General features: G+C 40.7%; 1 protein-coding gene across 7 annotated transcripts; it reads left to right on the forward strand.

Moving 5' to 3' along the window:
* Positions 1-1,421: 1,421 nt before the first annotated feature.
* On the forward strand, positions 1,422-22,612 carry sorbs3 (sorbin and SH3 domain containing 3). Of its 7 annotated transcripts, none has more exons than XM_079346816.1 (21): positions 1,422-1,498; positions 9,430-9,488; positions 10,243-10,434; positions 10,617-10,689; positions 11,536-11,672; positions 11,890-11,953; positions 12,715-12,750; positions 13,001-13,088; positions 13,913-14,021; positions 15,463-15,516; positions 15,695-15,802; positions 16,459-16,514; positions 17,752-17,825; positions 18,393-18,454; positions 18,662-18,708; positions 18,894-19,008; positions 19,091-19,216; positions 19,712-20,230; positions 20,350-20,423; positions 20,531-20,637; positions 21,307-22,612. In XM_079346816.1, exons 2-21 carry the CDS (start codon positions 9,477-9,479, stop codon positions 21,366-21,368), a joined length of 2,115 nt encoding a protein of 704 aa, XP_079202942.1. In that variant the 5' UTR covers positions 1,422-1,498; positions 9,430-9,476; the 3' UTR covers positions 21,369-22,612. The 7 variants fall into 7 exon arrangements, with proteins under 7 accessions (XP_079202942.1, XP_079202941.1, XP_079202945.1 ...); XM_079346815.1 differs by lacking the exon at positions 1,422-1,498 and adding an exon at positions 4,237-4,318; XM_079346819.1 differs by lacking the exon at positions 1,422-1,498 and adding an exon at positions 4,237-4,318 and having other exon boundaries at positions 21,845-22,612.

Genomic DNA, 22,612 nt, shown 5'->3' on the forward strand with positions numbered 1-22,612 from the left:
TTTTCTGCAAACCACATGTTATTTGTTTCAAACAAAGATTACAGACTTCACCTTGAACATTTAAAGCTTAAGTTACACTCGTGATTTCAATATTGAAACTGGTTGACAAGTGCAATTTTAAGCCACGTAAGACTTGGATGAACGTGTTTTAATATTTAGATGTTGTGCCTTCAAATAATTTGGTGTGGTGGCATTTTTGGGATTCTGGCGACATCTGTCTCTAAAAGTAATAATGTAAACTTCACATGCAGTTCCTCTTAAAGCAGCTAAGTGGCAGTGTAGTTCTGTTTATCATGTCCTGAGCAAACCACTGGCTGATCAAGTCACACTTCATTTCTTCACTGATCTTTGTAAAACTGATTCTAGATTTTAAGTTTAACTTTTCAAAATGATCTTTTTAGCAACATGTCAGATATAAAATCAGGTTGGGATATGAAAAGCTGTTTTTCTTTTATTATTCTTACACATCTGAAACCTTACATTTGAAACCTATATCATGAGGCAAAAGTTTATTTTTTTTCTGTTTACATGAAGGTGGCTCAAGGTGTCACTGTGGAGCTGTTGGGTGTCCCTTTCGTCTTCTCCTGGCGATTGGCCTGGAGACAGATATGACCTTTGGCTGCTGATATTCTTGCCAACCTGTTAAATATTTATCTTGGCTGGAGGAGGTGAGTACTTGAAGTGTGCATGAATCCACCAGGTGTCTGTAGACAAATAAACCAACTCAGCAGAGGCTTTATGCTTACTTGCTGTCTGAGAATTACAACTGATAAGACAATGAAGGATTTAAAGAAAGGAAAGCTGTAGCTGTAATTCTCTTGGCGATGTGCTGCAAGGTTTTCCTCATGCTGGGGTCATCTGTTACTGGAAAAGATTATGGAAATGCTGGAACTTATTACAAGAGTGGGTGTGTACCTTACAGTAGCATGTGTGTATGAATTTCATAAAGAAACAAGCTTTCATAAAGAATGTAAGGCTTGTAAGTAATAGGTGCGACAGATAAGTGAGCCATATGGAGTCACAAAAATCTTTTTTTATACCAGAACTGAATGTGACAGACAGGATATCTGAAGACTTGTATTGTAAAAATGATGTTCATACTTAAATCTATGCTATAGAGATGTGTACAGAAATTGCCATCTCTTTCTCCCATGTAACACACAGGAGGGCGGTGCCACGGAGCCCCCGCCTGTATGGGAATCTCTATTATTTCCAGCTGTGGATGGAAACTATTACTGAGCGCCTTCTCCCTGATGAGCTTTCAAGTGCACGCTCACACACACATGCATAACACACACCTACACTCATTCAAACATTCAGACCCACGCTGAATCATTCAGCAGAGATAAAAGACAGCCTGTTGGTCTGAGATAGAGAAGGAGAAAGAGGGAGGGAGGGAGGGAGGGAGGGAGGGAGAGGAGAGCAGCAGAGGATTCGTCCTTCCCGTTCATTCACTTCTTCTTTTCCTCTGCACTGAGGACACCTGTCTACTTACACCGTAAGTACTGGAAGACTTCTTCTGCTGCTTCAAACTAAGAGTTAATACAAAAAAGAAGTTGATATTCTTCAAGCGAAAGCTTGCAAGTTTTAATTTCTCTGTCATGTGACTTTTTTTTGGTAGTTTTGATTCTTTTTTTTTTTTATTTGCCTCTGCTAATGTTTTGAACATCATGTTTTCCTTCATCACTCAGTTTATCACAAAAACCACACAGACAAACAAGACAGGGATGTTTATTTCTGCTCTGTCACTGTTGTGACACGTTTTTTGTTTTTTTTTCAGTTTCTGTCTGCACATGTTGGGCAACAGTTGAGCGGTTGTATGGAAAAGGGCGGACTTTGCCACTAAAGATGCCAATCTTGAACTGTGTTTGGTTCAAGGGATGGTTATCATCAGACCTCTGTCCTGTTTTGGCATTTGGCTGCTCTGTTTGATTGTTTTCTCCAACAAACTTCATCAGGGGACCACTGAGGATGCTCAGCGGTCCCCTGATGATTAATGGCTATGTTAGAGTTTGTTTGTCCCAGCGTTTCTGCCGACACAGCTCAGAAAAATGTTTGCTCTTAAAATAAACGAGGACGCTTTTGTGAGTGTTCATGGAGGAAAATTCCACTCGAGCTAAAACAGCTCTAAACCTGTATAAGCCTATATGTGACATATACATACAGTATGATGCCTTACATTTCAACCTGGATCTCTTTTTTCGGTTGTATTCCTACAATAACAACAGACATGCTGTCTCCTGTCTCTTGAAAGAAAAAAGCCCAGGGGCTGTAGTCATCAATTTATGGCCTTTCTTTGATTATATAACAGCTTTATGTCATGGGTTGTACACCTGCTTTAATCTTTTGTTGTCAAGTTTTTAATGAGCTTGAGCTTGTGACGAACTTGAGGACAGTGTTTGGCTTTAACAACTCGGTTAATATGCTGCAGAACTGAGCTGGACTCCCTTAAAAAAACATCTCTCTTTAATCCTGTTCTGACAATGTTTCTTGTGGAGCTGGCATCTGTCAAGCCTTGTGTTTGTTTAACAGCGATACTGACACAAACTGAACAAGGATCCACTGTGTGAAAAGGTGTCACGTCCTGAGCCAAACTTCAAATCACCTCTTGCGTGATTACCTCATTACGCTGCAGAGTGACAGGGTGTCAGATGTGCTCACAGCAGGGTGGCAGTCTGCTCCGGCGGGACACAGATAATGAAGGGAGCCTCTCTCTGACTGCAACAGCGCTCCGCTCCGCCCCAGCCAAGCTCGCCCCTCAGGTTCAGCAGCTCAATTGTTTGGCAAAAACAGGCCTGTTGGAAGAGCGGACTGGGTAAATGGATATCTGCTCTGAGCTGCGCTGTACCAAGCCAGACCACTGAATTATTAAGAAAGCGCTGAGTCCTTCAGTTTTAGGCTGGACGTGGCCTACACACACAAACACAGGGAGAGAGAGGGGCCATGTACTTGGGTAGAACATTGACTGGACCCTGTTAAAATGTTATTCTGTGCTCTCTTTAGTTTATGAAACAAAAGAGCACACATGAATGAGACAGATGAAAGCATCTTTAAGCAGGTGCTTTGCTCTCTCACCAGCATTTTGTATCTCATCCCTCAGAACAACTTTTTGTATTTACAAAGATGCACAATATAAAGCAGATTCAAACGAGTACAGAAATACAACACAAATAAAATATATAGGGGTTTGAAAGATTAAACATAGAAAACAAAAGAATATACATATATACATTAAAATGTTACAATTCAAGTCTTCATAGCTTTCAAGGTCTGAAGTATTTTCATCTGCTTCTCAACTACTTCCTGAAATAAAACAAAATGCATTTCATGCAGCTGAAATTACATGTTTTAATGTTAAATATTTTGCTGAGTGTTATTGAATTTATTATAAAAAATGATCACTGCAGAACTGCAGACAAACTGGTAATCCTGGTTTTATTAAGGCTTTTCTTGTGACTAAAAAAGACAGTGAATTATGTTTCATTCCTTCGACTGTTTTCAATTATGTGGTTTGAACAACCATTTTGCTGGAATTTGAATGCTGACTGACTTATCTGCACTTACTTTCCTTATTTGAATAATTTAAACATTTGTCAGTCTTTCCTCTTTTAGCCTTTACAGAGCCTGTCCAGTGTCCATGTATGTGTACGTGTGTGAGCTCCTGTAAGACTTGTGCTGTCAAACGTCGATTGCACAGCACAGAGTAATGTCTTTGTAACACTTCCAGTAGCTACTGGAACAGAAACAGCTCCTCTCCCCCTTTGGTGGGCCAGAGACCTGGCTTTTGCTCCCACACACAAAAACACACTGCACACACAGACACACACACACACACACACACACACACACACACACACACATAAAAAATACACAAAAGCAGAAGGGGCAAGCATGGGTGATATAAAAGTAAGGAGAGTTTTAGAGGTTTGGGGGTGTCACAAAGTGACTCTGCAGAGTCTGGAACGTGGAGGTGATGAACTGTTTGCATTAACCTTGTGCTGTGAAATATCACCTTATCACGACAATGGGGCTGAAGAGCTGAGAGCAGGGTGCCTTTTGAACAGGGGGCCGAATGAAGTGGGGTTGCTATGGCGATGGCTGTCAACCGGGAAGTCTTGTGCGAAAGTAGAGAGAGAGAGAGAGAGAGAGAGAGAGAGAGAGAGAGAGAGAGAGAGAGAGAGAGAGAGAGAGAGAGAGAGAGAGAGAGAGTCCTGCCCAGGATAAGAGAGCGAGATCAGGGAGTTTAGTGTGCAGTGTTGTTGACGTGCAGGCAGACAGAGAAGAGGTGTGAGCTCACTTGTGGTTGCTACTTTTTAAGGTGAGTACACTATTTCCCATGCAGAGCATGGATTTAAATCAATGGGTGTGATTTTCAGCATGGAGGAACTTAAGTCTGCTTGGATGTTTTTTTTAAAGGTTGAGTAACCTGTCTGACAGCTCAGACCTCCACAGGATTACTGTTGCTGACTTACCCAAGAGCAGCTTCTTCAAACAGAGTTGTAATCTTGGATCGCCTGTAAACAGGTTGACCAATGTTGTGTGTAGTTGGCCACCTGTGGGAGTTCAGTGACTGTGTGAAGTTGGCAAGCGGGAGAGGGCACAGTGGGCATTGTTTCCCAACATGCCATACTACATTTCTTGGCCCGTTGTGATTACTGATACTTCAGTGGAGTTAAAAGGAAATCCTTCTTTCCCAAGTGCCCATTTCACATCTGATTTCAGCATCCAAAAGTGGTAATGGCCTGAAATCAGGACGGTTCAATCATCACCGGTGGCTCCCCTTCATGTCAGGGTGATTTCCACAGCCGGCTCTGATTCCCTTTGTGATATAACTGAGGGGTCCGGCTGCCAGGCCTCATATCCACAGGCTGAACTCAGCTTTCAGGATGCAGGATGACAGGCGTGGGGATTTGTGAGATTTCTCTGGAGTTAGCATGTGTTTTCTCATGCTTTATCTGAAACATTTTATTCATTTTTAAAATCAAGTCAAGTAAGGACATGAATAGGAATGAATCTGATAAAAACTTCTTGGCCAGACAGAGAGAGGGTCTTTGATTTATCACCCCACAGCTCCTCCTGGGAACACATCGCCTCCCCATTGACAAGAAGCACACAGGCCGCAGGAGCACCATACAAGGTGGTGAAATACTTCCCTCCTGATAAATGTGTGTATCCCCCAATAACCGCATATCATAAACTCTCTGCTGCAAGACCTTGTATGGGCTGCGTCCGCACATCTGTTAAGATGCAGAAGGGCAGCAAAGGGCCTCTGACATCTTTCACATAGCTGCAGAGTGACTCATTTTGATGTGTTTAGAAATAAATGCTCATTTTATTTATTCAGCAAATGCGCTTCTAATTACATTCGTGCTACTTTTTTAGGGCGGGAATTCGTGGGTTTTACAAGCTCATTATGTAACTTGTTGGTCAGCAGTAACAGTGTGTACGTGCAATTGAATAATAAGACTTTAACCTTCTACCTGGTGCGTTGTGCTGAGTTCATATCCAGGTGATAAATACTTTGGTAGACAATTATATCCTGTTTTGAACATTGTACATTAACAAGGTTTCAGGCTCACATGCAAGATTTCATTCATGCATGTGAGCAGGAATTAGATTCATACATGGGACAAGTGTGTGCAGAAGTTCCCACCTTAAAGAGTCAATGATTAACTCAACAGCCTGCACACAGAAGCAGACTAATGAATGAGGATCCATTCACCAGTGACACTTTTCTTTGTTTGTATATAAGTCTCTCTGGACGCTCAGTCGTTCTTCCAGCTCATCACAGACACACTCTCCACCTGCACTTGTCGCACAGATGATATTCAAACAATGTGAGCGCAAATCATTGCTTTCAACACGTCTCAGAAGTTCATAGGTCAACGCCGGGGCAGTTATTCATTAGAGCATGTGTGGTCACCTTGACAGCCTTGTATTAGGGACAACAATGCAAGAAGCTTTGCATGAGGTGGAGGAGGGGGTCATGGGAGTTCAGCAGCTTCTCAGAAAGACTTGGATGAACTTTTCTACGGAAGAAATTGAAAATTAGAAACCGGAAATTGGATGAATAATGAGCTGTGAGCTGTGCTGACCTCGGAATGGAATTTTGATGCTTACCTTGCTTGAAAAAGAACTGTAATGTGTATATTGTTACTATTGTTATTGTTACTATTGCCTAACTATGGTGTTCCCCAGCTGGAGAAACCTCCCATAGTGTTTCAAAGGAATCACAGGGGTGTGGTGAGTTTGTTGACCTCCTATCTGCTGAGTAGGTTCGCTCTGCCTCAGCAACTTCAGATAAAAGTCTGGTTCCTCATCCGCTTCTCATGGGTCAAAAAAGGGGAAAAAAAAGTGCTAATGCTTTTCTCAAGTAGCATGATTTTTTTTCAAACAACATACGCTATTTAGAAGATGTTGATGGAAATGTTTGACTTCTTGTTCATGTGTCAGTTTACAGAGTTTAGTAACATCTGGCCCTATGCTTCCAGAGACCGGATGACTTTCCCCAGGGCAGAAAAAGACATTTCCATTCTGAAATCCCTAGATTCTTGTATCAGATGTCCTCAGTTAGCCTGTATGGAAACAAAATGTAAAGCATGGGTCATATGCTTCCTGGGGTACACTGCAATTTCCTTAAGCTGGAAGTTTGAAATGCTAGTTATTTGAAAGTCTGAGGAGAACATCTTCAGCTGAGTTGCACATGGGCATTTTACGGCTCTGTTTTTCCTGATCCTGTGGAGATAATGAACCTCTCACCTGGCAGGAGTTTAACTTGTAAATACGTGGGCTATTATACTTACATTTCAGACAGACCACATCATGCACTCAAAGTGAGGCTTGGGTCTGCCTCCCTTGTTGAGTTTCAATAATTATATAAGAATTCAGTGAGAGCAAACATGGAGAGAGAGCCAGACCTTTGTGAGGGATTTTCTAGCTAGATATCAACACTGATTTTTCCTTTTTAGGTAGGATCGTGTTTGTAGCTTTCAAAGGGGAAAGACATGCAACACAGGGGAATTCTCTGTTGGATTTGACCCCCCCAGGGAGATGAGTAACAGAGACAGTGTTATGACATGATGAGCTAACTGATCAGAGTGTTTGATAAGTGAAGCAGCTCTTCAGATATTGACTGCAATGCAAACGGCAATATATCTTTTTTCAAACTTTTTTTTAGTGTTGATAATAAAACATTTCAAGGGAATTTGAAAGATAAAGTTTCATTCATTTCATGTTGAAACTATCCAGCTACCCCAATTAGTGCCAATGGTGAGAGCAGCGATATCAGTCATATCACGTTGTGTGTGACTTTCCAGTTTCATTTTATCGATGTATTGTGACTTTGTTGTTTTTATCTCTGCTTTGTAAGGTGATCTTGAGTCTCCTGAAATGCGCCTTTAAATAAAATGTCTTATTATTATTATTATTATTATTATTATTATTATTATTATTATTAAACCTGGAGAAAAAGAATCAATGTCATCTGCTTTCTTAAATCTTAAAGAAATTTTACAAATCCGACCGATCCGATCCTAGGTTGTTGTAGCCTACGAAAGCAACCTATCTGAGCCTTAAAAGATGCTGTTTAGTTGCATTTTTTAACCAAAGTATGTCTCATTTTAGCCCCCACAACGTAAAAAGTTTCCCCTATCCAGAGGGTTACCCCTAAAGTATAGTTTTAACCTACATTTACTGATGGTTCTGTTAACATTTTTCACAAAACTATAGTAATCTATAGTAATTTAGAAATGCACAAACAAACAGACGCGCACACAGTTTTCTATGTGATGGACCTTTACAGGGATCCGCCGCCTGCTGAGAGGAGATCTGGTGTAAATCAGAACCAGCATGTCAAACACGCTGTAATAGAGATTACTTTGTGCCCTTATTTTTTTTCTGATTGTTTCCTGTTTGCAGTGTATCCTATTGTCAAATGGATAATGAGTTGGTTGTGATTGCTTTCGCCTGTGCTAGGTCATTGGTCATGCCTGAGCTGTAATGGTATTGTGTTGACACAATCCCATATTTTTCCTCTTATGTAATGCGGGTTATTGGAGGATGATGACTCCCATAGAGCATCATCGGTGTCTGGAAGCAGGAACACTGATTCTATCACTGTTCTCTGCTAACGCTGTGCACCGAGGCACAAAGTGAGTTAAGTTTTCTTGGTCCTGACCACAATGATTATAGACTCTAATGTTCAGCTGTAAATACCACATGGAAAACTCATCAGGGAAGTTGTGTTGGACGGATCTCTTCCTGTAGCAGCCTGGAGCAGTACTTGGTTAGAACCCTCTTGTAAAGTTGCAGAGTAATAAGTTGCATTAGGTCACCATTCAGTCCTTACATCAAACAAATCTTTTCCTTTAAGGCGAACTGTATCTTTTTTCAAAGCTAGGACAACATAAGCTTTTTTTGCATCAAGTATGGGTCTGCAGTGTCCAGGGCTGCAGAGATGCTCGTCTGTATGATCGCTCTGGTTTCCAGGCTAACACAGTTATTATGAGCCAATTAGCCACTGTATGAGAGTGGTCTGCATCATAAAACGGAAATTTCCCCCCATACTCTGTTTGCTCTCCTCTTTGATGTTAAACAGAAGGCCCGATCTGTTTCTCTCAGGTCTAATTCATTCAAGGCTTTTCACATTCAGAAGCCCACCCCTTCCATCATCCAGACTCTTTAAGCCTGGCTCATCATTACAGCATGTATGACTGAGAAAAGTGAGATGGGTATGTGAGTCAGACTCACTGTTTTGGGAGGGTTTTTTCCTTGGAAACAGGGAAAACGGTGAGTGACGCTGACTTTCCCTCGTTGGAGTACTATTGGGATGGGATCATGGAACAGTTGTCAAGTCTGCCAGGATGTAAAATGTGATTTATGACAGAGGCTTTGTGGGATTAAAATAATCACTAACTCAAAGGGTTAATAAAGGGCAAGCTGCTAGATTTAGAGTTTATGGTATGGGAGATACAAGCTTCAGATAATCTGAATCTTTGGATAACTCTAAAGAAAAAAACAACACCACTATAACCCTTAAATTCCCTGACAAACCTGAATGTCATTTACCTTAAAAAGTTTGATTGTATACTAGTTTTTGTTTCTGAGTTAGTGCAATGTTTCTTTGTCTGTGTTCTACGTCCTGCAGCTTAATTTCAGGCTCTGTTGGAAAAAGGTGATGTCACTTTTGTAAAGTTATTTCTGTGGTTCCAGTTGTGTGATTCTTACAGGCTGGGAGGAAAAGAGTGAAGCAGATTTTCAAGTTGTTGAATCTTAAAACTGTTGTTTTACCCTGTTAGTTGAATTTTTGCTTGTATTATCATGACGTGAGTCAAGAACTAGAGGTTAAAACAAAACTATCATGACTTTAAACCATCTGACTAGAGTGGTTTATATAGATTTAAAAAGTGTTATTTGGTTTGTCTTTTACAGATTCTTTTGATGCTGGACACAATTGTTTGAGGACCATAACAGATCACATGCAGTCTCAGGTAATAATTCATTCATACATTTGTAGAATATGGAAAATGTATCTTTTACTCTATGTATGATCATGTTTAACTAGCAAGGTGGAGAAATAAAAACACTTTTACACAGGTCCGCTCCAGGGTCACAGATATTTGCCCTTATAGATGGTTTTATCATATAGGAGACACAGGGTCTTTCCCATGACCCCTGACAACAAATAAGAGGGGACCAAAGCACCTGATTCATACTCACAGAAGAGCTGGACTTGCAATCATGGGTGGAGGGAGCAAAAAAAAAAAGAGATCACCATGGAGACCACAAGACCATTGCTAACCCTGCTGAACTTTGAGGTCGACATCCTTGGCCCCTTCCCCACCTCTGTCACACCCGGCTCCACCCCCCTGGCTGCAGAACTGGGAGGCCAGCTGAATGGGGAGTTAATAGGCTCATAATGGTCCTCTCCTGTTTCAGAGCCCCCTCCATGCACATTGAATGGGGCCTTTCTGCAGTTGTGGTGAGAGAGATGATGAAGTGGGAGGAAAATCACATCCCACTGCTCCCGCTTTAAATAAATTAGAGGCCTTTTCATCAGTCAACCACCTCCCCACCCACCCCCACAGAGGCCAGTTATTCTCTGGAGAATAGCCTGACAGCTAACAAGTTCACATGACCTCCCCTAGAGAGCGATGTTTACGCAGGCAGACACAGGGACATGACAGGAGCAAAGTGCACACATTGTTTTTGTTCATCCATATTTCTCGTTTCCTCTGTGTTTAGCAACGAACGGAAGAGGTCAGAGATCAAAATGGCTCCCGGATTGTCTTCGTCCAGGAGCCTAGTGGTTCCTCGGATCAGCAGCATGTCTTGACGACTCCAGAGATGTCCCATGAAGTGGTCATCTCACCTGGACTCCCCACACCTCCTCTGAGTCCCTTTCGCTCTGCAGGGCTGCCATACCCCGAGGTGAAGGTATGCACAGTGACTTCCAGTCAAACACCAAGTTGGAGGGAAAGAATTCACTAAATATGAGCTCCCCCCTGTGGAAAAAGGATGCATTAACCTTCTGTCATAAACATGTTGCTGCAGTTGAACGTTTTATTATATAGCTTTTGTTTGTGCTGCTAATAATATACTTTTTCTTTGTTTTCAAGGTAACAGAAGTAAATGGAAATGGATCAACAAATCTCAGCTTTGGATCCTACTATGGCCCCTCACAATCTCCTGGTAAGTTTTTTAACTTACAACATCTGAAAACTGATATTTCCTTATGTTTGAAATATGTCAATGTTTTAATGTTTGAAAGTCAAAATTCAAACCATCAGAGAGATGTAAGTAATTGTTTAGATGTTGACGGGAAGCTGTTGAAGTTGTTTGGCTATAATACAGGCTTTGAATAAGTAGTATTAAGTTGAAATGAAAGAGCTGTGGAGTTGGACATTTGGTTGAAGCGTAAAGCACTGAGAAGCACAGAAATGTGAGTTTCATTTGATCAATTCAAACCCATGATAAAAGAAGCTAATAAAAATAGGACCAGTTCAGGTGTATAAATCAAAAAGGCTTGAGGGGTCAGTGAATCTGTCTGCACTGAGAGCAGCTTCAGTAAATTATGTGAGGACAGTGGAGGTTGAGCCTCTCTCCAATGACTCCGCCCATTTCCCATACATAACCAGTTCAGTGTCTTCAGTGTTCAGCATCCTCCGCCCAAAAAACATCCTCAATGTCCGTTGCTTTTGTTATTGTATTCACAGCACTCTCATTTGAACGTTCAGTTATTGGCTCTTCAAACTTCTGATATCCACAACTACATTTCAAGTAACTGTAAGTGAACTGTGAGTTAGGTCTTTAAGTTGAAATAAATCAGATGTTTTGTAACAGTAAGAAAAGTGTTAAAATGCTCATTTGTAGGCTAAGAGATGAAGCAGTCCAAGAGTTAGGGAGGAATAAGGTTGATTTGTTGTGAAGTTGATATCTTTTATTGGATGTGGTCTTTTTCAAGGAAATCAATCCCTGAAATCAAGAAATGTTTACAAAACGACATAGTCACTTTGAAATGATTGTATTGACTCTAAGCAGGCCGACTCTCCAATGGCGTGCAGAGTGCTTCCACTTTACCTCGCAGCTGGACTCCCAGCAAAGAGGAGAGGCTCATCAAATTCTCAGGAATCGGACCTGTGGATGAAACTGGGATGCCCATTGCCTCCAGATCAGTAAGAAAATAATTATAAAAATAGATTAACACATAAACCAGTCATTCAACCTCAAAAAGGTTGTTTTATACCTCAGCTGACCTTTTTTAGGCTCTTGCTGCTAGATAGATAGATAGATACTTTATTGATCCCGAGGGAAATTCATGCTACGCCCAGTCTGCTGTTATTCTCAACGATTTCTTAACCTACTGCACCCTGCACTCTTCTCTTAAACCAGAGTGTGAACAAACCCAGAGACTGGTACAAGAGCATGTTCAGACAGATTCACAAGAAGCCAGAAGGTAAGCACACTCCTCCTCCTCCTTCTCTCACAAACACAGCAGCTGAGAGAATTCCTCTGTCAGTGTCAGATACCTGAGAGGCGATCCAGCAACCAGATTACTGCACATCAAAATACGACATGATGAAAGAGCCCTCAAGTGTTATTTCACATCTACTTATTAGTTGTGACAGTAATCCAGCTTCTTATCCCCCCTTGAATCTATAACTCTTCATTTGTCTCCCTTACCTGTTGTGTAATAGAAAGGCATTCAGTGTTCTTCGTGTTGTTAATGGCACCATCGCAGAGCAGAGCTGGTTTTAATGGATCATTTTGGATCTGTTTTGATTAAGACAGACAGACAGACAGACAGACAGACAGACAGACAGACAGACAGACAGATAGACAGATAGATAGATAGATAGATAGATAGATAGATAGATAGATAGATAGATAGATAGATAGATAGATAGATAGATAGATAGATAGATAGATAGATAGATAGATAGATAGATAGATAGATAGATACTACTTATGCATGTTCAGGATAAAATCAGCAAAAGACAGCACTTTGTCCATAGAGGGCGCAAAAAACAAAAAAACCCTAAAGGAATGATCTTCAACTGTAGCTTAAAACAATTTATATTTTCTGCACAAATACGAAATTTAATTCTCGTACCCTCATGTTGTAAATAATGGTCAAAGTATAAATATGATGGTGTTTGATTTAAATCAAATAAATCAGTGTTAACATTGTAAAAAGTCTCTCTTTTTGTTGACCAGAACTTGAGGAGGAGTCAGAGCAGTGGTCAGCTGAACGTAAGTGAATCCACCAAAGTCCACCTTGTGTACATTGTGTTTTTTATTATTCTCTATATTTGACATTTTTTAAATTCGATTGTGTATATATTGGTAATTGCTTCTCATATATACTTAAAAAGTACTTGCTATTTTAGCCTTGTTTTTTCTTTCACACCAATACATACTTTACAATTCTGATTGTTCTGTCCTGCCCAGTTACATAAGCAGTGTTATTTAAGAATCATTGCACTGATTCACTGATCTGCAGGCGTCCAGCTATCTGCCAACACAGAAGACAATAATGATGCAGACAAGAATCTCTTCCGACTAACACCCTATGGAGCTCTGCCAGACTGGTGAGTTGGATTTAATTTACCGGCTTCAGGGAGTGGAGTTACTGAGATTGTTGCATCATGCAAACAAAGAAGACAGGCTAACTGTCAGCCACATACTGGCAGTTGTACTGTCACTCACTTTCACACCTTTGGGCAGTCTCGTCTTGAGTCAACTTACCTGCAGAGATAGCAATTAGTTAATTCCCTACCTTCCTGTTTTATATATATATATATATATATAACATATAACGAGCAAGCAGCCTGTTAGCTTATAAAGATGTTATGTTTTTGTGATGTTTAGACAGAGCTAGCCAGGCAAACTTTGAATCTGGTTGAGAGAATTGTATCCATCATTATCTTACTCCCTGCTAGAAAAACAAGTTCACATAACTCCCAAAGTACATCTGCACTAGTGTAGTGGTCCGTTTGGTTTCATTTAGAAATCTTCGATGTCAAAATACGTGGATTAAACAATATCACTTAGGGGAAAAACAAAAGGTTAAACCAGGCAGCTAACTTGGTTGCAAAAGTTTCCTTTTAATACACATCAAAAGTAAAATTCCAATCTTCAAACGTAGCTATAGTTCATGTATGAACTCTTGATTCAACAGCATCAATGTGAAGTTAGTCAAACATCAGATAAGCTGCAATTGAGATCTTCCATCAATACAAACCAAAATTTAGGTAAGAGCAGGGGAAGCAAAAATTGTGGGACATACAAGTTTGGATTTGTTGCTACAGGTTTGCACAATGAAGCCATGATTAAGGTGCTGTCCATGGTGTGTGTGTGTGTGTGTGTGTGTGTGTGCGCGCGCGCGCGTGCGTGCATGGGTGTTATGTTTCAGGAGTGAAGATGTAGATAAGCTGTCAGACCCCGGAAAGCAGCACCCTCAGCCGAAGAGCATATTCGACTTTGAGCCTGGAAAGAGCAGCGCCTCAGAGAACCACAACCAGGTAAGACCTTCCAGGGTTTAGAAAGAGGCTGTGATTTCACTTCTATGCCAGCAGAACAAAAGGTTTCTGCAAGTTTCTTTGACCTACACATTTTTCCAGCATTGTTGTTGACTCTAATCTATGGGATTCTTTTCGTTTTCCCAGTGTGGGTCTTAAGAACAGGTTTGAGGATCTGCACCTTTTCTTAAAGGATTAGTGTCAGATTTCACCTTCTCACGCGAGGACAATTATAACGTGGTCTTCCTGTCCTTTTCCACAACATGTGCACCCTTTATTTCTTTACTACAATGCAAAAGGCTTCAAGCTTTTGTTCATTTAGCTTTCAAAAAAGAAAAGACAGGACATAAATGTTTATGTTGGTGTCTAACTGAGAGTCAGTTATTTAACAGCTTGTGAGGCCGACACTTAACTCCAGTTTATTCACACTTGGGTATGTGCTTTATTGTTTTGTGTACTCTGCACTGTCCAGGAGTGTGCAGCAGTTTATGTGTGTCTCTTTGTGTCTAAACAGCCCTGGAGAGTAACAAAGTGCTGTCACTCATTTCATAATAATAACGGCTCTTGTTACAATGCCACCGATCTGGTGCAAATTGTGCCTTGTGCCTGTAAAGAAAAGGAATCTTTGTTTCCACTCCCCCACAGGAGCCGAGGTGTCTTGTGATACGAATTATGGTGTTAACCTCATGTGGTGTTTAATGGCTCACAACATGGAGACTTATTTCATTTCGTTTTCATGACAGTGGCCTATGTACAATCCTCTGGATGGTGTTTAGAAAAGCAGTGTGCAGACCATATCAGGTGTTGTACAGCTTCACAGTGACACTACAGTCTGGGATTGTGCCTGAGGAAGACTCCCTGCTAAGGGGAAGGATTTGGCACGCTTTCAGCCAAAAATGAAAAAGGAACAAGGAGTCTGAGGTTCCTACAAGCAGAGCCTTTAAAGGAAAACTTGGCAGAAATAGATTCTTGCTTTGTATTTATTTTTTTTGTAAGGAGAAGGGGAACTACTATCACCAGCTAGTGCAATCAGTCACCTTTATAAAGATGAAGCAACATGTGGGTGTTGTCTGACACTGTGATATGAAGACTGGGTTCAGATAAAGTGAAAATTTAACTGTAAATAATCTTGCAGTCTTAAAACTTTTCCATAACTTTACATGACTTTAACATCTAGTGATTTCAAATGATTTTCTACTTGACCTTGAAAGCTCCATCAACTACGTTTGAGTTGAACACATTCATGGAAATACCTCACATATTTAGGAAACGTCTTGATTCTTTTTTCTAACAAAGTCGGTATCCAAACCTAGAGATCGGGGCATGCTCCCAAACTGACTGTAGCAATCAGTTAAAACACACTTTTATTTTGGAACAAATGGCCCAAAACTATCTGAACAAGTCCTAAACACCCTAAGTCATATTTTTGCTTTTCTATCCTCAGGCCCGTTCATCCCCGAAGACGCAGCCAGAGAAACAAAAGTCTTCCTCAATTGAGGTGAGCTGCCCCTGATGCCGTTTCAGCTTCTGCTTTTCTGCACTCAATAAATTGAGGTGTCAACTGAAAAATCATTGAAAAGAGAAAAAAGTACACCTCCAAAAGTCCTATTTTTTTTCAGTCCGCTTTATTAGCATTTTAACCCTGCCCTTTATACTCTGACTCGGCTCGGTCTCAGGCCAGTCTGGTCTCTGAGCTGAGCAGATTTGAGGCTGAACTGGACTCGGAGATCCAGGGCCTGGAGAGGCGACTTTCCCAGAAGAAGCAGCATCGAGGCCGGGGTGAGGTACTGAGCCCCCGTCCTGACTGTTACTGCTAAAGCAACCCTCCCTCACCCAAAAGTAGCAGAATCCTCACTCACTTTCACCCACCTTCTCACCCTGCAGTGACTGAGTGAGACCCTCCCTGCTTGCTAGCTTTGACTTCGTTCGTTGTTTGTTTCCTCTGTGACATGGATGATATTTTTGGAATACCCTGCCTGCATGGCACTTTTGATTGATCTGTTTTTGTAATCACTTGCCTGCGAGATCCCCTCCCTTATGTTTGAGAATGCAAATTTGGCTGCAAAAATGAAGAACTTTTGCAATCATCGTCCTTTAAATCCTGATGATGTTTTATGATGTTGTTTTGCAATCCCACAGTGCTTGATCATGTGAATGAAACCCTTTAATCAAACGGTTTGATTCTCCTCTTGATCCTGTTTGTTGTGTGATATACTCCTTATGCTGTGATGTCATGAAATCACAGACGTCTGAGACAGGCCATGAGTGCTGTTGTTTTTATTTTTTAGACTGAGGAGGATAGGACCCAGGGGATTTCTTGCTCCTCTGGGAGTGGTCAGCACCTCTACTTTGTCTGAGTTGTTGTGAGATTTCCCCTGAGCTGTGAGATACAGTAAGCTGCAGGGAACAAACTGTGTTTAACTGTTCACTCTGCTTTCAGGAGGCCACAGGAAGGGAGATACTGACGGCTGCAAAGACTGGAACTACAAACTACAGGTCAGTCACTACAAACGTGGCCACAGTGTGTATCTTATTAGTTTGAATGATATATTGTTGCTGTCTAATACATCTTTACTGACTTTTTAAGAAATCATGTTTTTATGTTTTGACATTCATCTTAAAGACTAACCACAAGTGTTTTTCCTACCTTTCCTCCCCCTTTTCTGATGCATAGCATTAAAATACATTAATACTTAGAGGGGATCAGTAAATAGTGTTCATCAATTTAAGCCTTTAAACATCACACAAACTGTGTTTCTTAGTCATTTTTAGCTATTCAATAATTTTGATTCTTTTCTAAAGCACTTTTTTTTGTCTATTTTAGAGTAACAATGCTCTCAAATCACGTTACTGGTTTTAAGCAAGTCTTAAAGTGATGTCATTTCCATTGAGTGAATTGTAAAGGTTAATGGGAGGTCAATCTAAACGTAACAGACTTCCACTGAGCCAAACTCCCAGCCTCTTAATCCGCTTTGATATTGCCTCATCAGGCGAGAGTAACTTCGCTACATTTCTTCCTGTGTCTTTATTTATCATATGAAACTAGCTGTGATTGGACAGCATGAACATCAATACTCTGCAGGGTACCTGTTCTGTTATTTTAGTCAGGTGACTCTGTGCTGGACTCTGTTAGGAAGCTGTTGAACTTTAACAAGTTGAGGCTCAGTGTTTGTTACTTCAAACAGTAGGCTGCACTCCACATTTCTCGCCGTGTGTGTCATGCTCTTTGCAAGGATTCTCGCTGTTGTTTGCTAAGCTGAGTTCACAGGTTTTGACCTTTTCTGGCAGGGTGGGATGAAGAGCTTGTTGCTAAGGTTGTGTATAATTGAACAGTTACACTTCACTTTTTTTTTTTTTTTTTTACTGTTTCCTGTTATGTAGACAAGCTGTTGCATGAGTCCCAGCTTTTAATACTGAAAACAAGCCAACTCCGTCTGGAAATATGCAAATAACTTCAGAAGAAGTAGACTGATGGCTCTGTTCATGAATGGATAATTTAAGCTCCAAACTTCATCGAAACCAGATTTCTGTTCAAGGAAACACAACACGGGTCATACAGTTATCATCTGTGTGACCTTTAATCTGTCTCGGTAATCGTCTCATCCCTGTCCAGTGTGTGAACAAGCCACAGCTGCGACCAGATGTGCTGTACAGTAAATCTGCTGGGATAGGACACACACACACACACACACACATTGGTTCTTTTTATTCTATTTTTTTCCCACTTTTTCAGAAATTCATCAGCATCGAAGCAGCCCTTCCATCACTCTGTTGGCACATCATCATCAACCTCCACTCCCACATATGGTAAACATGGAGTTTCATGACTTTTGGCTCCAAAGCTCCAACATGCACTTTGATTTTCCGAACATTTCGGAGTCCATTAGTGAATCATGCTCTTCTTTTCTTTAAACCTGTTGACCCACCAGAATCCACATTCAACTTATAGACCTCTTATTTAATCAGGCAGCATATATATTAGATGAAAGCTGTTTGTAATCTAATAAGCTCCAATGGTCCCATGATTCTCTCTCATTCTGCTCTGGTATTTCACATTTGAGATTTAAGCGACTGCTGGTGTGAATGTGGAAGCTTTCACAGCCCCCCCCCCCCCTTTAGGATCAGCTGTAGATGGGTGGGGAGGAAGCCCACAAAAATAGGAAGTGGAACAAGGAAGACCTGATTAAAGATTAGCTTTATCCAATTGTTTTTACTGGAAATTAGTACAGAGAGAGCCAGCACAATTGAGAACCTTTTTTTGTTTTAAGGCTGTTATAGCTTTTTCCATAGCAACACCTTTAAAACCAACCTTTGCTTAATCAAAGAGCGCACGTTTCAGACTCCATTCAAGCCATTGTGTCTTTTCTCTCACAGTAGAACGTCTTTCGCCTGCAAATGAAACCATGGACCTCCCGCCTAAGAAAGAGGAAAAAAAGGTCAGTTTCTAAAATTTTACATTTTAGAAACTGACAATACATTTTTTTTACTTTAAAAGGGGAGACAAATGTTTCAGAATTCATTTTGCAAAGTGCTTTTTTTGTTGTGGCATTTTGTTGAGTTCGTCTGAGTAAAATTTAAATTGTTCTAATAATATCTGAAGCTGAAAAATCGCTCCAAATCTGAATGGTATGTTTGTTTTCTAGATGAAAGCAGCGCGGGCCAAGTTCAACTTCCAGGCTCAGTCACCAAAGTGAGTTACAGTTTGAGCTAATATGATAAATATGCTATTTCCTTTCTGTGAAAGAAAACAACAATCTAACAACAAGAGAGATAAAATGCCTTTATGATACAGTCAGAACATTATGAACTTGTGTCTCTATGCAGATATCTTTTGATATTCCTTCTGTGTGTCTCATGCTTTTTTCCTTCCTTCAGGGAGCTCATGCTGCAGAAAGGCGACATTGTCTACATCCACAGGCAGGTTGATGCAAACTGGTTTGAAGGAGAACATCATGGGCGAGCTGGGATTTTCCCCACAACTTATGTGGAGGTGAATTTCTTAACATCTGCTAAATAGCCACACTGCTGGTCATGTTAGACCCTCTCCTCACTCTATTTTCTGTTACTTACAGATCCTGCCTCCTACAGAGAAGCCCACTCCAATAAAGTCTCCCACTCTTCAAGTGTTGGACTACGGGGAAGCGGTCGCTCTCTTTAACTTCAATGCTGACTTACCTGTTGAACTTTCTTTTCGTAAAGTGAGTGTGCAGACAATTACTTGCTACTCTATCATGTAACTCAACACATCAATTTGTTGTACGAGTGAGTTTTAGACGAAACAATTTCATCAGCCATTACAGACATTTTAACATTTAAATGTTTAAAATGTGTTATATACTTTGTCACGACACACATGAATGAGTTATTCAAATGAATAAAATAAATCAGTGGTTGCTGAGTTGGGTACCTTTCAGAATTTCTCTTTGCAGGCTTTACACCTGTTCAAAAGGGATTTGTCATGCACTTTTGCCACTTCAGAATGCCGAACATAAAGGTTTAACTTGTTCAAAATCTGCCCCATTATCAAAAGTGTGCATGACAAAACAATCTGCTTTTACTGGTATACTACAATTGTTCTGTATAACCCATATAATTTATTAGACTAAATATGAATTATCAACCTTTATAATTTCTTTGGATATTATATTTAAAACGTTACTTTTATTTTGTTAACAACATTTTCTTTTCTTTAGGGTGAAGTGATCAATATAACCCGGCGAGTCGATGACCAGTGGTTAGAAGGAAGGATCACAGGGACCAGCCGGAGTGGCATTTTTCCAGCCAGTTATGTGCAGGTCACCAAGATGCCCCGAACCAAATACTCCACTGATGACTACTCCCCTGGCCCATTGTCCCCTGCCTCCCCTGGACCCCAGAGTCCAGGACGTCCACTCCACTCCCCCTGCCCACGCTCACCACTGTCCCCCTTCACCCCCACCTCCCTCAGCCCCAGACCTGACCACTCTCCTCTGAAACCTTCTTCACCTGTACCTTACACAGCTTCACATTCACGCTCCCCCACCCAGACACCTGCTTCTAAAGAAACAGCCAATCGGTGGCCTCACAGCACCTCCAACACAGCCTCACCAACCAACCAGAACAGCCACTGGGCTCCAAATCAAGCTGTTTTACCGTCCAATCAGACATCAGCGTCTGTTCACAGAGCAGGATCGTCCACAGCGAACACTCCCAGACACACTGACCCTGCTCAGGTCTGCCATGCTCTCACTGCCTGTGTGCATGTCCTCACTGTGGTTTTATTGTTTCTGTTGAGTGTAACTAATCATTCTGTATTTCGTAACGCCTGACATGAGGTTTCCTTTTCTTCCAGGGTGCAATACCAAACCAGTCTGCTCCACAAACAAAAGTGCCAAACAGCCCTGGTTCTGTGGCAACACACAATCCGTATGTCTCCATGTTTTTGTTTTTTCACATTTTTGCGGTACATAGAAGATGATGTAGCTCTGTTGAATCTGTGGATGAGCCTGTGTATTTTTGTGTTTCTGTTTCAGATATAAAGCTGTTTACAACTACAAACCACAGAACTCAGATGAACTGGAGCTCAGAGAAGGAGACATCGTACAAGTGATGGAGAAATGTGACGACGGCTGGTTTGTAGGTAAGAAATAAAGAATTTAATTTAAAGTCTTAAAGTCCCATACGCCAAAAACAACTCCAACAAAAAGATGTTAAAACAGCCCTGTGAATAGGGTACAAAAATGTACCCCATTAAAAAACGAGCTCCCAGAAAGCCTTCAGTGCCTCTTTTAGAGGGATTTATGTAATATTTGTCTTGTAGGTGTTTGCTTATTTAAAATGTAGGTTACTTCAAGGGTCATGATCCCCATTGTATCATACCAATCAAACCAATTGGGACACCCTTTCATCCTGTATGAGAACTTTTTGAGATGTGTCTGGTGATTTTATTAGGGTTTTCCCTAAAATTGGTTTACCTTTGTGTTGAGTGTGCACAAATAGGGTACCCGTGAGCGTAAACATATTTTGGACATTTATTTTTTTAATTTTGGGAGCTGATGTCTCATTAAAGCATCAATAGTGTAACCCTTAATCCTTAAAGGAAAGTCAAGAGGTGGATCAGAAGGTCTACCACCAGCAGCATGAAAATAAATGTGATTTCTACATTTTATTACAAGCAAATCATTTCCATCATGACATTCAGCTGTGTCATCGCCCCCTCTAGTGGACACTATTCAACACTGCAGATAAGCTTAATTTAGATTTTTTTTTAAAGTGTACATAAAATTGATTGTTCATGCATTCTCTGCAGGTACGTCAGAAAGGACTCGAGCGTTTGGGACTTTTCCCGGGAATTATGTTGCACCGGTTTGACTTCCTCACTTCTTGCCTGTCCACATCAACCTGGACTCATGACAGAGCAACTTAATCTCACTCCAACAGATCCTCGACTGTCACCCCAACATTTCCTCACATTTAGCCACTACACAACATGGAGTTGTTTCTCCCCTCACTTCCCTGCATGACAGCATGAATATGTGTGTGTGTGTGTGTGTGTGTGTTCCACTCAGACTTATGGGTTTTTGTGACACACCACATTAGAGGCTGTAATGAATGCTGATGATACTCTTTCAAATGCAGAGAATGGACTGCTTTGTTCCACAACTGTTTGCAGATGTTGGAAATTTGCATTCCTTTCTTGTGAACAGCATAGATCCTTCCGAGGTCCACAGTGTGATCCTTTATTCAGCTTTTGCCATCACAAATCACTGCTGAGCCTTTCAATTAGAATGGCACATTATTTTCTGACATTTCAGTGGATTAACATTTCCTTCAAATATCTCCCTCAGATTTTTTTACAGATCTGTGAAAATACCCGAGACAAGTCTGAGGAATCGACATGAACATCTCTAGATGTGTGCTGAAAGTAATACACAATAAGGGCTTGAACATGTCAACAGAAGTTTACAGCCCTTTACTAGACTATGCAGTAATGTAATTGATGCATGTGCTGTTTTCTTAAGCTTTTTTTGATGCATTGATCCCTTTAAGCCATGATGAGGAAAGCCAAAGGTGAAAGTAAAGAAAATACCCTGTCCTGCTGTAACATAAGATGCTTTGAACTGAATTATTTTTCAGACCTCTTTAAATGTAACCATGGATAATGTCTCCACAGCCGAATGTTGAACGATGTTTTGAAGTTTTTGAAGTACTGCTGTATGTGCCAAAACAATCCTTTTGTGCAATCTGATCTTTTTAAAACCTCTACTTAACAACATCACCTGCGACATTTGCTACTACTGCCTGTATTATGTTTTCTGTGCATAATGAATTAACCTTTTACAGTATTTCTAAAACCACTAAATGTATTTTTGATCCGATCAATCGCTACAACTCTCTCAAGCCTACATAGAAAATCCTTCATGAAGTCTGCATTTTCTTAAGATATATATCCACAGTAAAAATAAATCATGTTTAGTATACACAGGAGATGATTGTACAGACTGTAAACTTTTATCAAATTGAAAGTATAATATATATTTGCTTATAAAACATGGTATCTTATGGATGGTACGCAATTTTTAAAGGAATTAAACATTACAGAGTGATACTGAGAA

The sequence above is a fragment of the Symphodus melops genome (genome assembly GCF_947650265.1).
Source record: "Symphodus melops genome assembly, chromosome: 1".
Taxonomy (NCBI): domain Eukaryota; kingdom Metazoa; phylum Chordata; class Actinopteri; order Labriformes; family Labridae; genus Symphodus; species Symphodus melops.